This window comes from Netta rufina (assembly GCF_964035555.1).
Source record: "Netta rufina genome assembly, chromosome: 2".
Classification (NCBI taxonomy): Eukaryota; Metazoa; Chordata; class Aves; order Anseriformes; family Anatidae; genus Netta; species Netta rufina.
Genome location: NC_140124.1, coordinates 84,836,200 through 84,854,772, shown reverse-complemented (window position 1 = coordinate 84,854,772; position 18,573 = coordinate 84,836,200). Strand labels below are relative to the sequence as shown.

The window sequence follows — 18,573 nt, the reverse complement described above, 5'->3', positions numbered from 1 at the left end:
AAGTGTTCTTTCCTTTGAATGTGATAGTTGAATTGAAGCTCACAGCCATTTTCATGTGACCCTTTGTGAAGGATAATAAACACTCCAAAGTATGGTGAAATTAAAAATACAAAACTGACTTTATTGTTTGCTGTTAGCTCTTTGTGCAGGATTCTAGCTTTAATTAAACCAGTTGTATATAATATTTTGTAGGATTCTAAATGCCTGGCTTATATGTAAAGGTTCAATCACAGAGTTCAAAAGTTTGGTGTTACAATACTCATTTTAAACATCTTTTAGTTCTTTTAATTAGCAGTAGGACCATTAAAAAGTAAGTAAAGTATAAGCTTGTGTCTCTGTCAGAAATCACCCCTCTCCACTCTTAGATTAGTGTATTCACTCTCAACCAGTCAGTCAGTTCCTTGGATTTGAACTTTAGTCTCTTCTTCCAAGCCTGAGTGAAAACAAAACAATTCTGTGAAAAAAAAAAAAAAAATCTGAATTCTGAGGCTTTTTGTTTCTCTTGATTTCAGTCTTTGTAACATCAGTGTTAGTAAAATAATAAGGTGTATTTGAATGCAGAATGAAAAGAACAATAATAGAACTACAGAAAATCTGATTCACTGGCTTTCTGTAAATGAAGGTCTTCAGTCAAATGTTCTAACCTCTGCTAGCATGCTAAGGAGAAGTGTGACAGCTCTTGCGACACTGTCTTTCATCTACGACACAGCTGTCACAATTAATTCTCGCACCAATTCCTTGCTCTCACTCAGAAAGATGGCATTCGTTTTATTAAATGCTGAAGTAGGTTTTTGTATGTGGAAAGACAACACAGGATACATTTTAATTAGTTGAATATTCAAAATAAGTTATTAGTCACTATCATGCTGAGCTGTCATATCAGATTTAACATGTTCAGATGAAAAGGTAATACATTAGTCACCTTTAATACTACAAATACCTATTATTTCTAGTTCATAAATGATAAACACTGAACCATATTCTGCCAGCTCCACTTAGAATAAACAGAGCAGCTAATGCTACTGGGATATGATGTTTTACCCTTCTCGCATGCTTTCTAGAAATAATTACTTTCTTCCTTTCATGTTATTCTCCATTTTCTTATGAAATATGAAAATGAGACATAACATTTACAAAAAGTGTTTTGATGTGAGGTCAGAATCAGTAAAACAAACCTGCATAGATCTGACAGTGCTATTAGGAACCTAAATTTAATGATCACCCCCTCCCATTCCAGTTCTGGGCCAGAAGTTGTTCCCTAAATTTTCTGCAGTACTGAATTGTAGCAGTTGTTTGCTGTATAGGCTGGATTTAGATGGCTCAAATTACAAGTGAAATAAAGTTCAGCAAATCTGTTAGTTCATACACAAAATCAATAGTATTGTATAGTATCTTTTTTTCCAAGAAATTTCTTCTCAAAATTTTAAAATTGTCATTGTGAACCATGCTTTTGTCATAGATTTTCCTTTCACTAGCTTCATTGGTTTAAACTACGTAGGCTGCTCTCTCTGCTGTGCCAGAGACCTGTCACCTATGTAACAAACCAGGTGGGCGCACACATGTACCAAACACACAGTGGTCCTTCCCCTACAGAACTCAGGGCTCTGCATTGAACAGCCTGTCAGGAAATGCTTCACCGAGTTCTGTTGGTGTGTTTCTGTTTTACAGGTGGAAGTAACAATCTACAACTTCATTTTTGAGTTGCAGTCTAACAGTTTTTCTTCAGGTCAGATGCAGCAGTATCTGTAATTTTAGCAATAACAGCTAGAAGAATGGAATCTCTTGATTGACTAATCATACTGGCTGAATGATACATTGTTACCGGAAATATTTTATTTTTCTCCAGAACTTTTCTTAGTAATAAACTTGCCCAGTTAACATAAAAACTTTTTTTTTTTTTTAATAGAAGCAGAAAAATAGCTTTTTAAAGAAATGTACAAAATCAGTCCAATTCATTCCTCATTGCTTAAAATACATTAGTAAATTTGAGCAATATTGATCAAAAGTCTTGTAAACCAAAGAAATTTAGAATTATTACATGAAATTTTGGTACAGAAGTTACAGAAGTCTGTTCAAAACTGTACAGGTATATGGCAAGCAGTTAAGCAGTTCTTGGCAATTCTCAGCATAGCTAAGTAATCTCTACAATTCAATGCTGTAAATTTTTCAAAGATTACTTTTAGCAATTAGAAGCATTGATGTTAAAGTAGGAAAGAATGAGAAGACTCCATCATTTGACATCTGCCTGGGGAGTGCGAGGGAATTCTTTTGAAAATACTGTCTGTTTACAGCACAAACTTTTGTATTCAGTGAAAGAATTACTGGGTAAAGTCCGTACTATGTGACCTATGAACATGAGTGTGTGTTTATGGGTGATAGTCAGGGTTTGCTATCTTCCACTACAAAGATAATGCTGCCTACATTCTTGAACCTTTGTAATTCTGTCCTTGTTTATAGTAATTAAATATACTAAAGCTATATTTGTTTTCTCTTTTTAAACCTGTTGCACTTAGCAATGTAGCAAGAAAGCATCAGCTTCACTGTTGTGGATCCTGAAATCATCTGGAATAATTGCAAACCGTCCTTGGCCACGGATCACTCTTACATTGACAACCACTGCAATAATATTAACTATGGCTGTGTTCAACATGGTAAGTGAAAAAAGAGATTTTTTTAAGATCTTTTAAGATCTTTTTAAGATCTTTTTTGTTGGTTTAGATAATATTTCAGATTTATGTCCCATATTGTGGGTGATAATATTACCAGAGACAGAAATGTAAAACAGAGCAACAGAAAACATGCTATATGAGGACCTCTTTCTGCGTAAGAACTAAGCTTATTAAAGAAAAATGTAATTTAGAAGGAATAAAAGGTAGTTAAATCCTAGGTTTGAATTGTTTCAGTTCCCTTGCTCATCTGTCCATTGCTTAGAAAAACGGAGTAATGCTCAAAAGATGTAGTATGTCCTCACAGGATGCATGGAAGACTTTGTGCAAAAGAAACCAAGTTTTATTCTGGTTTGTGATGCTCCTCATGCTGTTCACAAAATCATCATAATGTGTACATTATTGAATTTCATGTGTTTGTCTTTTATTTGAAAAAAGAAAAAAATCAAAGCTACGTCAAAGCTTCAAAAGTACTGGACTGGAATTTTGTTAGAAATTACCTCTACTGTAGTTTTTTCTACTTGTGCTTTACTTTTCTCTCATAATAGGGAAAACCCATGTAATTCTATTATCCTTTTGTAACTATAACAAATCTGAAGTAAATCTGCCATTAGTCTGCATAGAGCTAGAATCTTAATGAACTTGTTTGTTCTGGAGTATGTGTTGTTAAATGGCATGAGCAGTATATGGGATCAAAAAACCTTGTTTGTTTTGCCCTGCAGGCTGAACCTAATGCTATTCATACAGAATGAGGAAATTGTTCCAGCTTAGTTTTACATCTGCAAAATGGGAACTGTAATATTTAGTTCGGTAATGTTTTCAAACATTACAAACATCAGTGCATAGGTATTAGCCGCATTTCAAGTCTATGAGATTTGCACTTGGGTGCTTTTGAAATTGCAACTCTAGCACTTCCTTGAGTTCCCGATACTTTTTGTTACTTGAAGTTCATAAAGAACGTGAAGATTGGTAATACGTACAGTTTCATTATTTTTTTTCCTGTAGTATTTCAGGGGACCCTTTGTCAATCATTTGTTACAGTAAGTACTAAACCTGTCAGAATGATGTAATGATGTAATGTGGGCTTTTAAATGTGGACACTTGACATTTGTGGTAGAGCCTTATCTCAGTTCTTTTCTATTAAGCGATCCTAATCTTGGTTTTGTTGGTTTTCTTTTCAGAAGATATTTTTCTTTCTCCTCCATTTCTAAGGAGAGGAGAAAGAGTCAAAAACAATTCTGTGTTTAGGAATTTAAAATTCAGCTAATTTAATTTGATACATAAGGTTTGTAGAGAAAGACACGAAGTGGTGATTGGAAAATGAGAAATTAGGTTCACTTTCAGCAGTGAAGACAGTTAGCAATGGGAGAAAATTGTTCTGAAAAATTATTGATTCTCCATCACTTCTTGTCCTCAGCTCAAGACTATATGCCTTTATGAAAGATAACGTATAAACAAGGAAATGTTAACTGGGAATACTACAGGACGAACCACAGAGATGGAGTGGCTTATAAAATAGAGATCAGATTAGACGGTTTCTCCTATTTTGAACTAAATTAAATAAATGGATACAAAGAAATTAAAGTACTTGGTAGTAAACTATACTTTGAGTTAGAGGTCATGCAAGCATATGGTATTTTAAAATTTAAAAAGTTCAAAATTGTAAAAGAAGATATAGTCAGCACCTGTCTTTTCTTAGACTAAAGTTCTACTATTGTGTACAGTTCACAGAAAATTTGGCCTTCAACTAGTAAAAGATATGTTAGCAAAAAAGCAGTTGTTCACTACATCATTTTTAGGAAAACGTTTTTAATTTTATTGGTTCAAGTCCATTTTTATGTGGACTGAATGTTACAGTGAAACTTAATATGCTGTATTTTAAAGTCTTTGTGCCTTATCAGTAATGACTGCACTATTACAAATAATCATGTTCCATGATATTCATGAGATGATAATTTTAAGTACAATTCCCACCTTGAAACTAAACCTTAATAGTTTGACTAGCAAAAATGACTTTAAATGTGATTGTGGAATTTGCATTTCCTTAATATTAATAGCAAGTTGTGGGAGAGACTCTGAAGTATCATTATTATATCTCCAAGCAACATGTATTTAATAGCAGAGTCCATTAACTGCATTTATTTCCATGAACTCTTTCAGTAGGAAAAGGCAAAATGTAGCCATTAAGATTTAATGGAGATAAAAAGTGTCTAACCATCCCACACCTAATAAATCATAATTAAGACCAAAATGTCAAATAAAACTCAATCTTTATGGTCAAGGGACATTAGAATAGAGTGGGGGTGCAATTTGATTTCAAATGAGCTGTTTTAGCAGACATCTGAATGTAGTCTTAAGGGGATATATAGTCATGATCAGTGGAGTGAAGTTAAAAAACAGCTAATGTGACACGAAGTATCGAGTACCTCTTAGCTACAGGCAGAGGATGACTAATGCCGCTTCCATTGAGCATTAGATTTGGTGCCATATATAAAATAGAGCAGTAATCAATGGCTGAGGAAGACTCTTTTTGCAATGTTGACCTGCATTACAGAGAACATGAGGAAATATATTGCAGGGAACAATCCAGACATCGCAGAGCAACAACAGGACTGTGCGACTGCAGTGGGTCAATTTGTGGAAGCCAAATGCATGGCTGTAGATGATACATCAAATGATTGTGCCTCATCACACCTTGGCATTTTTGTGATCTGGGGGAACGTGGCTTGCTGAAAGAGCCATGGAAGAGTACATTGTTTCAGTGACTTCTGTATCAAATGCATGAATGATTCATAGTACAGCAACAGGATCTCAGAGCTGTAGTGTCCCAGGACAGTGCCCTAACTATCAGCATGCAGAGTCAGGATGTTACTTGCTTTTCTGTCTTTCATCCAGTGAATTTTGAACTACTGGAGTATTTTCACTTAAAAAAAAAAACATGTCCTTTGAAATATGAAGATTGACAGGTTTGAGTATTTGCTCCATTGTTTAACGCATATCTGTAAGCACAGGTGCAACCATTGGCCAAATATTGTTTTCCCTTTACTCATGGCCGTGTTTTAACAATGACAAATAATTGAGCAAACTTGCTTCTATTCTCATAGTAGAAAATAGGTTTCTTTAATCTACCTTTTAGTGTAGCTAACTCTGTTAATACAGTAGCTGACCTTGCTCAGTGCTGTATTTTAAGTAAACAAGGTCTTCTGGCAGATGCATTCTGATTATATGTCCCTCCAGTGCCTAACACATTGGAGACCTTGCTTTGAAGGGTGCCTAATATATTTCTTTAAAGAAGCATAAATGGACACAGCCTAGAGCTTGGCCAGGCCTAAGAGATGTGGGGAGAAAAGGTAATGCCCAGCTGGAGTTATGGCATTTAAGTGGTATGTGCAGGGCTCCACTACAAATCCATTCCACCTTATAGGCAGAATTTAAGAAATGATAAAAAATCAGTATCAGTCTAGTGAAGTGGACTAGTGATGCTAGACAGTGGGCTAGCAGAGATACAGCAGTTCTGGTGTCTTGCAACTGTGCAGGGAGAGACGGAGGCATGCTGTTACACAGTCATTTGCTCCACAGTCCAGCAAAGATGAACTGACATAAAGTGAACACACCACACCTCATTGTATCTGAGCCTGTAAAGGCCCAGCAGGCTCCTTGCCTCTCTTATGGAATGCTCCTGGGACCTCTGAAGAAGACAGTTGCTTGCCAGTGCCTCTACAGGGAGGCTGGGGCCTGAATACACAGAGATACTTAAATAGATATGCTTTTTTTTTCTTGACACACGAGCTTCTGTGAGAAATTAAATGAAATTATGGAACAACCTCAGTAAGTATTTAGCATTCCAGGCTCTCCTAAAGCTCCTGCTTGTAAGTTCATGAAGATGAGGACTGCTACCAGAATTTGGGATTCTCCACATTATTCTTTTGCCATTCCTGTGGGGACCTGAGGGCTTAGCTGTCGGACCAACTGGCATTTTCAAATGAAGTGGTGATACGTATTTTGAGCAGAAATTTCTCTCAAGCCACATGGGTATTTGTAGAGTTGGCAGAAAAAGAAGAAATGAACTAGAAAAGTCCTGCAGGCTTGCCTCAGAGCTTAAAACAAAAGACTGATGCCATATCATTACTTCTTTTTGTTTGTTTTAAGGCAAACACAAATCCTCTAGTTCAACCAGTAATCCCAGGCATGCATGCTTCTGCCATACTTTAAAAGTATGCTCTTCTCACTCTATCTTTTGCTGAACAAGAGAATAGGCATGGACTTTGTTTACAACAGTATTATAAAATCTGTAGACCATGTCTTGAGAAAATTGCATAGCTTTTCTGCAATAGCAGAAAATTAATTTAAAATAGAGCTGCATATTCATATGATGCAAGGACATAGTGGGGAGAGACAGGGGGAATGACAAAGATCTTTTTATGCTTATAGTTCTCACGTGTCCATTTCCAGTGTAATTCTGTTTAATAAAGAAGAGAAAATAATGACGGGGTCAAATTAAACTTAAGCTGTAAATTTAGATGTGCTGTCAGATCTTTGTTTTTGCTGCTTAAGTATTTCAATTGATTAAGCATATCTTTGCCCTGGAACTGCTGGTCCTGGAGCAGCTCCTTCATGCACAGCTTACCTTTGTTCTGTGTGGTTTCTTGCTGGTGTGCAAAACCACATTTCTTAGAAAACAGAAACTGATTGTAGCATTTGTCCTTACAGATGGATATTGCACGACATCCTGCGACTGCAGGTTTTTGACCACAGTTGGACTAACTGTGGTAGATGCTCAGATCAATTAATTTTACATCTTCTTCACCATATGATTCAGTAGGTCAATGGAGGACTATTTCCCACCTCTCTCCCTCCTGCCTACCTGTCTCAGGGGCAACCCATTCACATAGTAACTCTTAAAAGTTTGCAGATCTTACTTTTTATTCCATAATTTTTTAATTCAGAGTGCATTTTGATTAGTGCACTCTAATACTAAATTCTGCCACCTTTCCTTCTTCTTAATAGGATGTTATTTTATGTGCATTAAGCTGGAAATCAGCAAGCCTACTTGCTTAGTAAGGTGAGATACAAACCATTCAACTTGGCTGTGTTTAGAGGCCATCAGACCATATTCATTGTGAAGTTCTGGTGCCTTGTGGATTATGCAGAAGTGTTTAAAGTACCTTCGTGAAAAAGTAGACTTTGTTTTTAGTAAGAAAATGAATGTGTTAGACTTGTGCAGATTCCTGGTCAGATAACAAGAGAGATGCACTAACATGCTTATCCTGTGATCAGGGGAGGATCTTTTACCACATGGTTCCTATTGAAAGACATAGCAGCACAGCAGGTATTTTCATCATGTGAGACAAAAAATTCACAACTGAAGATTGAAGATTTTACAAACACAAGAGAAGAAAAAGCTGCTAGAATATATGAAGTTAAAATGAGAATTTAATGGTAGTGTGCTCAGATGTTCCCTGGCAAACATTGGTATTCATAAAAAATATTGCTTTCATTTGAGTCATTTGAGTAGGTGTGACTGCTTAGTAGGACTGAGCTGTCTCTTACAAAAAAATTTTATGTTGAAGAACAATATATATCTCCAAAGCGTGATAGCAGATGTAGATAACTGATGAGAGACGAGAAAGACAAGTACAAACACATCATTCAGAAATAAGTGTTGTTTGGCTCATGGGAGAAGACAACGCTTTCATATCCTTTTTATTCCTCTCTATGCTTATTTATGTATTCATATATACACCACCTTTCATATCGCATTCTGTGTATACATTTATAGGTCAGAAATGCCCTGTACCAAAGCTCAAAACAAGATTAAAATGCCTTAATATAAATTAATATATATATATATGCACACACATTTATGTATATATAATATGATTATGTTGCAGATCCTCATGACATGTAATCTTTTGCTCAGTGGGCATGCCTGGGACAGGATTCTGAAACTAAATGCAATTATTTCATGTTTGCAAAAAAAAGTTAAATGCATTATTAACAGGATTCATTGTCCACCCTTTGCAAATTACCTGGGTAAGGCACCTATTAAGATGAGGATGTCTACGTAAATAGTAGGAGGTGAGGAAAGGGATTAAATACTTAGAGCAGTCTGTAGGACCTTTGCCCAAAAGGTCTGTTCATGTGTAAAGAGGATGACCAGCATCAGCTGGGTTAAACATTAACCACGGGGCTTCAGAAGGAATTTTGAACTAGAGAAGGAATTAGGCTGAAACTAAGTAGAGAATTGCGAGAATTCATGGAGTGGAAACAGCAGCAATCAAAACCTGGTTTGACACTGCTAGAAGTCACCCCTTTTACCTACACCTTGGGTATGTCTGTATGCATGAACTTGTGGGGTGACTTTCTCACCCTCATGTGCATGAAGAGATTGTGGAGAGCAGCTACACGTAAAGCTGTAGCACCCACATCTCCGTACCTGAGGGATTTGCATGTAGAGTGCCCCATGCAACTCTAAGAGAAAGCGTGCATTTAACTCACTCATCTTGTGAGAAGGGGTAGATGTGCATACAACTCCATGTGTTAGAGCTCCTTGGGATTACTTAGAGAAGAACATTTCACAATTTGTAGGTGTTTATTAACATTTTTTGTGTTTTATCTGCTATATTACTGACACAGCACCTGAATGAATAGTTCTCTACTGGTTAATTATGTGTAGTTACACATAAACAGACAGAGAAGCATGCTAGTGAAGGAAGATGACCTGAAAGTGTCACTGTACAGATGAAGGTGAGCCCATTCTGCAAGGTACTCCGGAGGGAGTGCCAGTTTCTTGTAAAGCAGACTTCATAACAGCTGGCATATTGATTACCTCCTCTGGTGCACAGCTGGTCCTGCATCTGTGGAAGGGGTGTTTCAGAGATAAAGGTTTCCAACTCTTCTCAATAAGCACCACAAAACATATCAAGGAATGCTGACTGCAGGTGGTTTGGGAGGTTGGATGCTCTTTGAAAACAAAACAAAAAAAAAAGTCACTGCATGTAGTACAGGGCTGGCATGTTGCCAAGGGAGATTGTGTGGAGTCTGTATCCTTGAAGTTTTCAAGACTTGGCTATGCAGAGCTGTAGCTGACTCAATCTGGTGTTAGTTAGTAAATCAATAACCATTTTGATGCAGAATGGATTAATCTGAGTGAATTGAGCAGTTTTTCTCTGGTACAGGAGATAAACTGGAGAAGATGTGGATGGGGAAAGAATTCAGAGGTAGATTACAAAACGGCTATATGCAGAGAATAACAAGTGAGAGGGAGGCAACCCGTGAAGCTCTGCAATGGTCACCGGGTGTGGATTTTCATATACAGTGTATGAGAGTCACAGTGACATTTGCTGATAGGATTAAGGTGGCAGGCAATGTCTGTGAAGGAAGGTCTGAGATTTTAGAAAGGAAGAAGTCAGCTGAAGAGTTGAGATAGAAGAACTAGGATGAAATTCAGTAATACAGAGTGCAAGATTATGGTTGGTCCAACAAACTAGGAACATGAAATTCTGATGTAAGTTGGAGGCTCATCAAATGGAGATGCATTGAGTATTTTGATTAGTTATGTGAATTTAATGACAACTCGACTGAATCACAGTAACCATCCATCGACTGCTCTTAAGTCATGGCAAGTATAAATGAAATTTGCCAAGTGAGCCTCAGTGGAGGAATACTACCTTGTGTTTGCTGACCATAATGTTAGTACCTGTGATTATGTCAATTTAGATGTTTTTATCTACGGTGTTTTATAATGGTAGGCAAGGGAATTGTTTCTCTAGGGTGTATGAAAACATATTTTCTGCAGAATTAGTATTAATGTTATTGCAATACTCAAAATCTGGGAAGTGTGTTTGCAGTTTTGGTCACCCAGACGGTTAAATTGAAAGAGGTGTGTACAGATGGAGACTACTAGATTGATCAGGGGAGTGAAGAACTTGTTTTCTTGGAAAAAAAAAAAAAACTGGAAAAGCATAGATTACTGAGCATAATGAAGGCTGAAATGAAGGAGCTATTTGGAAGCTAAAGGGTGAGATTAGTACAAGAACAGGGATGTAGGAACTGGTCATAAATAAAATTAAGATGTTGAACTTTGAAATGGTTTATGTGTTGAGGTTCAAAGCAGTGGAATTAGTGTTGTCAGAGAAATATAACTCATTGAGAGCTCACTTCAAGAGTACATCAAGGGGTACTGCATAATGGTGGTTATTTGTGAGATCAGCTGGCAGAATCTGATGCTCTAGGAGATACTGGTTCAGTCTGTCTGTTTCAGTAAGACTTGTACCAATTTTGCTGTCATAATTATTAGGTGGACTACACCTGTGTAAATCAACTTTAGTAAAGACTTCATATTCTTTCTTTAGTTCTTCCTATATTTAAATAGGAGGTTCAGCTGAGGTGAAACCAAAGTTTATTCATATTGAATTTATGTCATCATTGTCTCTCTCATGTGTGAGCTTCTGATGTATGAAGATAACGTAACAAAGAGCTTTTAGTCTTTTATTCAAATGTGTCTTGTGGAGGTTTACAAAGTTGTTTTTGTCTGAAGCATGCAGGAATACATAATCAAAGTGATGTCATTTTCCCTTTACTATTTCAATTTGCAGCAAAATACCAAAGTTAAATAATTACTGGCAAGGCTTTTTCCACTTCTCCATTCCTCTTCTCTATTTTGACCTTAACCAGCTGACAAGCTAATGGATTATATGTTGTTTTTCTCTAGTTTTTCCTGGATAATGCTGTGAAAGCTTTTCCCCCAGTTCTTAATTCATCAAATACAAGTTTTCCTAATTTGGGTAATCAGACACGGTGGTGTATACAAAACAACTGTTTTTTCCTACCGGTAAGTTCATTTTACATTTCTTTGTTTGTTTACAACCATTATTCTAAATTGAATGTCACTTGATCTGTTGGAAGTTAAACACCAACCACTTCTAAAGACTGCTTCAAAAGCTTGTTTTATATTCAGTCACCCACAACTGCCTTGAAAGGAAGTGGGAATGGAAAGGCGGTTAGTACTTATGAAAACAGGTGTTTCAGTGAATGTCAGGTTAAAATTCAGGAAACAGCCTGATAAGAACCATAGCTCACTCATCCTAAACAAAAGGTGTTGTGAGGTGTCAGGAGGACACGCGGTGACTGTAAAGCAGACTGCACTGAGCAAGGTCCAAATGCCTGTCACTGAGAGAACAAGGTTGGCCTGGAGACAAGTTTCACAAGCAATAGTGGTAGGCCTGAAAATATTCACCATTTTCATTGTTCACCTGATGGTAAAATTGAGATCTCTGATCAGCAGACTTCTGTCATTATTGCGTATTTGGTTAAGAGGCAAGGTGGTAGGGAGGAAATACAGCACTCGTATACCACCAGGTAAACTGTGTAAAAAAGATCTGAATTGACTTGAATAAGATGTTTTATTGTGATCAAAAGCACACTGGCACATGCAAGAGGAGGGAGGACATTCCTACAAAAATGGGATCTGTATCCTACAAAGCAATGACTCTTAGAGGGCTTACAAGAGACCTGCAACTGAACATAACAAGCTACATACTGTGCCAGCAGTAGGTCAGCAGTCTTTGGATGAAAAAGCAGGAGGCAGCAATAGGAGATGGGAAATTATTTTGTCTATATGTAGAATTGGTGGCACCAGTACTACGATGGTGTGTGCTGGTTTCCATATAGTTACAGAATCCCAGAATCACAGAATGGTTTGGGTTGGAAGGGACCCTAAAGATCACCCAGTTCCAAGCCCACTGCTATGGGCAGGGACACCTCCCACCTGACCAGGTTACATAAAAATAACTATTGACTGTGTCAAGATAAATACTCCTAGACACACCCCAAAGCGTGATGTTAATCAGGTATAGAATTTTTCTGGAAAACAAAAAAATAATAATTGAGCTAACCGTAGCACTTGCAAACTTCCAGCATCTCTTTGATAACATGACAATAGAGCACAAGTTTCTATTTCTCATTTTCAAGTTAAGTAAACTAAACTTGGTACAGATATGCCTATGTTCCATCTTGGCCCTGACATGAAGTTTTCCTTGTTGTCAAAGAGATGATGCAGTCCTTCTCCCAGCCTCTATATATGGACATACTCACAAGCACTTAGAAATAAATTGTTCCTATGCATATTTGTATTTGTTTATTTTTTTATTTGTTTTTTAATTAGCCAGTTCTTGGGTCCCCTTTTTATCTTACTTGAAAGATAGTGTTTTCTTTGTTAGTATTAAGTTATCCAACAAGCATCTGGATAATACATTTTTCATGAATTATATTTATGTTTAGATTCAACCTTAAAAAAATCTTAGTGTGACTTTTTCCTGTGTTTTCATCTTTAACTAAGATGCTTGTCAGCTCTTCCTATTACTAGCACATTTATAAGTTTGAAACTATTAAAATGCATTCTTTCATCAAAGAAACTTTATCTTTGATAAACTGGCATAACAATTATTTTAAACTGTCATTTCTGATAATAATTAAAAGTTTAGATTGGCAGAAGTATTTTAAATTCTTTTTCCCTTGTTTTGTTTATTAAATAGCTCTCAAATACACATTTTCATCATAAGGCACTGCTGAGCTACTCAGTTCTAGCTTGAAAAAGCTGAAAACTCCTTCTGAGTTACTACTTTTTATCCTTAGAAAGTTTTCTAAAAACCTGAAAATAAAATTCTTCTCACTTTACTGAATGAGATATTGAACATTTAGGCTGATGAATGCTTGTTTTCTTAAACTGGATATCAGCCCCTTTTATCTGTCTTACCTTTAAGCATTACTCATGTAGATAAACTTCCTGTGATTTATAATGGAGGAGCTGACAGATCAATTAATGACATAATCTAAAATTAGAGAATAACAGATTTTTGAATTATTTCAGCCCCACTAGCATATAGTTCATTTAGAAGCATATTGATTTATTCTCTTCATCTTCTACACCCTAAATAACTTTTCTCAGAAAACCTGAACCTCCCCTTGGGCAACTTAAGGCCATTCCCTCTAGTCCTATCACTAGTTACCTGTGAGAAGAGGCCGACCCCCAGCTCCCCACACCTTCCTTTCATGTAGTTATAGAGAGCAATGAGGTCTCCCCTGAGCCTCCTCTTCTCCAGACTAAACAACCCTGGTTCCCTCAGCCACTCCTCATACAGCTTAAGTCCAGGCCCTTCACCATCTCCATAGCCCTTCTCTGGGCACCCTCTAGGGCCTGGATGTCCTGTGTTCAGCTTTGGGCCTAGTGAGAGGCCCAAAGCTGAACACAGCACCCGAGGTGTGGCCTCACCAGAGCTGAGTACAGGGTGAAGATCACTCCCCTGCTTCTGCTGGCTACACTATTCCTGGTACAAGCCAGGATGCTGTTGGCTTTCTTGGCCACTTGAGCGCAATGCCGGCTCATGTTCAGGTGAGTGTCAGCCAGCATCCCCAGGTCCTTTTCTTCTGCACAGCTTTCCAGCCACTCTGCCCCAAGCCTGTGGCTTTACATGGGGTTTGGTGCTTACTCGAGTCTTGCATTGCAATATACAGTATCAGAGTTGGCGTATGTCTGTGCCACTGTTCTATCATCCAATCTACCCACATCTGAAATGTTGACTGAAATTTTCAGTGTGGTCTATGTATTCCTATGGAACACTAAGAGGGATTTTATTCCACTTGGAATACTAAATTTCTTGGTCCTTGTTAAACTGTAGATATGAGACTGCCTTTAGTTTGCTTTTTTTCAGTGGCAAAGTAGTTTCACAAGTTGGTTGCCCTATAGAATATAAAATGGATGCTGTTATTTTTATAAATGCTAAAATCTGAGAAATTTTATTTTTAATGTTTCTGAAGAACAGTTCTTTCTATTTCTTACTTCAGGCATATCTGCAAGGAAATTATAATAACAACAAAGTTTTATATGGCAGATCAATTCTGTCTGATGGGCACTGAGAAAATTACTCTTAGTGATCCTCCAAAATTAGTATACAGTGATTCAGGTTATGTCAAAAGTACTGCCATCAACAAATCAACAGTAGTCTGAAAATAACGTATCTAGAAATAGAATGCTTTGTAGTTTAAGAAAAGATAATTTCCTTACAAGGTGCAGGACTGTAATTTTCAGGAACAATCTTTGGCAAAGGTGTGCTCTATGTTAAGGACCAAGATAATGATTCTATTGGGACTGTATTATTTCTGCTTTAGCATTGATTTTGATGCTGTAATCCATTTCTAGAGAGTATCAAGAGAAAATCTTTTTCCAGGAACACAACTTCAACCATAATTTTTTTTTTTATAAATATGACATAGGAAAGAAAAGGTTTTTTTAACAATTGAATGTATCCTTAAGTAGTCATAAGTCAAGTGGATTTGACATAAAGATTTTTAATAGACATATTATTCATAGGCCATGTTAATCACTCTATATTCTTCATTTCTTAATCATATTTCAAGAGTCTGTGAAGTTCATAACATCTGTGTGTATTGCAACAGTTTACATATACTGCAAAAATGGGCAATTAAATTGTTTACAGATTTTCAAGCATTTTGACTTTGATCTTCCCATATGCTCAGCAATACATAGAGGGTAGTTATTGTATTCAAGCACGAGTGAAAACCATGCAGAGGCACAGGAGTAAATCTGTCATTATGCTGGCAGTAGCCTCTTGCAGGAGACCCACACCAGCAGTGGTGTCCCACACACAAGCACTTACTGATACACAGATGAATAAATCAAAAGTCACAAAGAGTGAAAATTAGTAAGCAGAAATGGGGAGGATTTAGGGACTCTCCTAAGTTTAGGGTGAATTTGAGCCTAATGAGAAAAGGGGTCTATTTGATGAAATACCAGTATCTGATTGTTATTGACCATCTGTAAACCATAATGTCCCATGTACTATGATTTACACATTGTGATAGATACCATGCTTAAGTGGTCAGTTAATATATTTTTTCAACTAGTCTAGGCGCTTCGTTATGTGTGATTGCCTACTTTGCAGCCAATTCTAAATATTTACCACTTGATTTTCCTTTGCCAGTATTTTATATACAGCTGCATATTAGGGCTCATTTCCTGTTCCGTTTTCCTGAGGATAAATTATGAGTTGAAAATGGTGATAATGTTGATTGCATTGGTGGGCTACAACGTTATCCTTCTGCACACTCATGGGACCATGCTGGATGACTACAGCAAATTTATGTATGCAATGGCACCTCTAAAAAGGTAGGCTGAAGATTCCAGTCCTTCGGAAATGAATGTAAATGAAATATCAGCAATGGAAGTTCTTATGTTATAGAACAATGTTTCTTCTATGTATTTGACTATATATTGTACAAGTCACAATCTAAAATCATTATTGTGTTGCTGTTAATACAGGATTTAATGTTTTGCCTGAAAGCATTAGAATAAAATAAACAAGTCTGGGCAACGTGCGTATATCACATACTATAGGAAGTACAGTATGGATTAATTTGCTTCTTTGTAGGAAAGGGTACTAGGGAGATGAGGGTTCGAATGTTGTTAAGGCTCTTAAAGAATATTTGCTGCAAGCCAAAGGAAATCAACTTTTTCAGAACTAATATATTGTCTTATTACTTCAGAAATGCAGTCTTTGCTATTGAAAAAAAATAGTAAACCTATTCTTTGTATGCTTTTTTGCAGCACATGTAAATTCATATGGTAAATTTTCAGTGAGGCTTCTGAAGTCTTTGTTATAGGTGATACAATGGAAGAACAAAATTATGAATTATAACTTCTGAGCAGCTTGCTTTACTTATGTTTTTATTTTATAGGCCTGGAGTACTAAAAGACCTGAAGACAATGGGCTCAGTTTCTTTGTTTATATTCTTCGTCACATTACTGGTTTTGGGTAGACAGGTAAGATGCTCAGTTCTTTCCATCTGTATCAGTAGACACAATATAACCTCCACATGCAGCTTCCCACCTTCTCGGGGATTTTTTAGGTTTTCTGACAAGCACCTTTATTCCTTTTTGCCCCACACCCTTGCAAAGGAGTGTCAGAAGCATCTAAAATGCTATCATTTCCTTTAATGCCTTCCAATATACCCCTACAACTCACCAGTAACACCACAATATCTGTCATGAAGACTGTAGGCATTATACTGATAGTGCACTGTGACTATTGCTTGTCATGCTGACCAATATTGTCTCATAGCTTCCTAGTGTGCTCCCATCTGTCTGCATCCATCTGCTATCTCCCTAGTTGCTTAATTACAAGCTATTTTCTTCACAGTTATTACCGTTTGAGGCAGACACAGAAACAGTGTAGCATGCACACAGAAGAGTACCACATACTGAGGCCACAGTTATACTGAAACTACTAACTGACAGGAAAGTCCTCTTTTCATTACCCAGTTGTGCTTTTTCCCGTACCAGCATGGTGTGGGTGGTCTTATACCCTTATACTGAAGAGTAGGGGTCAGGGTAGTTCTCTTTCCAGGTCCTCGGGCCTGTCTGTGATCCATGGCTAGAAGCTCATCATGCCGGAAGTGAGATAGTGCACAAGACATGGCTCTGAGATAAAAGAGGCAATCTGTGTGAGGTCTCAAGAGCAGCCTGTATAGCCATAGCCTGCGGTAGGATACTTGGGAAGGATCTTGTGTCATACTGTCCTTAAGTTGCTCATTTACATTACAATTCCATGGAACACAATGACTGTCATTTAAATTGCCAAGCTGGCCCTTCAGGTTACTAGATAAAAAATTCCTCTCTGGCAGCTTCTCCAGTTTTTGCTGTAGGGGAACATTCTTGAGTTTCAATAAAAATTGTCATCAACCTTACTACCAGCATCGTACTGGAATTGGCTCATTTGATGATAATAGCAGAGAGCAGGGCTGCAACGCAGCTACTTCCAGTCGGAAACAGAGATAAATGCCTCATCACACCAGGGAGCCCTGACATCCAAGGTGTCACATAAAGGGGTTGGGCACAATGTCAAGAAAAAATAGAAAAGAAGCATCATCTTCAGGATTTCTTTGTGTGCTCAGTCACATCAATAAGAAGGTTTCTGTTTTGCATACTGCAGCAGTGTGGGCATGGCATGTTGTTCTCTGCCTGTCACACCTATTGAGAAATGAGCCTCTAATGTCAAAAATCTTTGTTTTCAGAGCTATAGGTTCAGGACCTTCATCATGATACTGCTTGTTCATGGCTCTTCAGTCTGTTGCCTTTGATTTTTCTATTAATTTATTCTCCCTTATAGAAAAAGGAGTAAAAAAACCTATGTTTTCAAACATTCTCAAGCAAAGTCTAATTGATAACTAGAAAATATTATGAGCTAGTTTTCACATACCTGAGCTAATACCTGCCATTTCAGGTTACTGCTAGTGACACTGACTGGTAGTAAGTGCTTGGGATAAGGACAAAGAGAAAAAGCCTCTCCTTCCAGCAAATAGCCTGATTTTCCTTCCTGTTCCTCCTGCTTTGCCAGGATCTTTGCCAAGTCCATGTCCTAATCCTACTGTGAAAAGAAGTGGGATTAGAGGAGGGAATTCCTAACAAGCAGTTTCTCTGCTGCTTCTGGTATGGGCCATAACCTTTGGCATTCAGCTGCCCACTGTTTGGTTCTTCTCAACCCTACTCAATCTACTGTGTTTTTGTTTGTTTGTTTGCTTGCTTTTTTTTATTATTATTATTATTAAAAAAGGGGCAAGAAGTGCATTCACTGGACACACTGTTGATTTGGACAGTGATGGAAAGTTGCTGTCTATCTCTTCTGAAGCTCTAGCTTTCTATCTGTTCTGAAGTCCTAATAATATCTACAGCTGTGTTGTCCCTGTAATAGTATAAAGGTTTCACAGGGCCAGTGCTTATAAGGAAAGGCAACATCTTTTAGAAATCTTCTACATCGGTTGGTTAAATTCGAAAAATAGGGAGCTTTTGGATAGATTTTTTCTGCATTATTCCTGTTGCCTCTTAGATTTT

General features: G+C 37.3%; 1 protein-coding gene across 1 annotated transcript in view; it reads left to right on the top strand.

Annotated features, from left to right (window-relative positions):
- The window catches only part of ADCY2 (adenylate cyclase 2), a gene marked incomplete at both ends in the record, with an annotated part of 200,980 nt that overhangs the window by 162,166 nt on the left and 20,241 nt on the right, over positions 1 to 18,573 (top strand). Inside the window, 4 exons of the mRNA XM_084281497.1 lie at positions 2,514 to 2,651; positions 11,380 to 11,499; positions 15,668 to 15,852; positions 16,422 to 16,506. Coding sequence (XP_084137623.1) covers positions 2,514 to 2,651; positions 11,380 to 11,499; positions 15,668 to 15,852; positions 16,422 to 16,506 — 528 coding nt within the window. The remainder of the gene's footprint in view (positions 1 to 2,513; positions 2,652 to 11,379; positions 11,500 to 15,667; positions 15,853 to 16,421; positions 16,507 to 18,573) is intronic.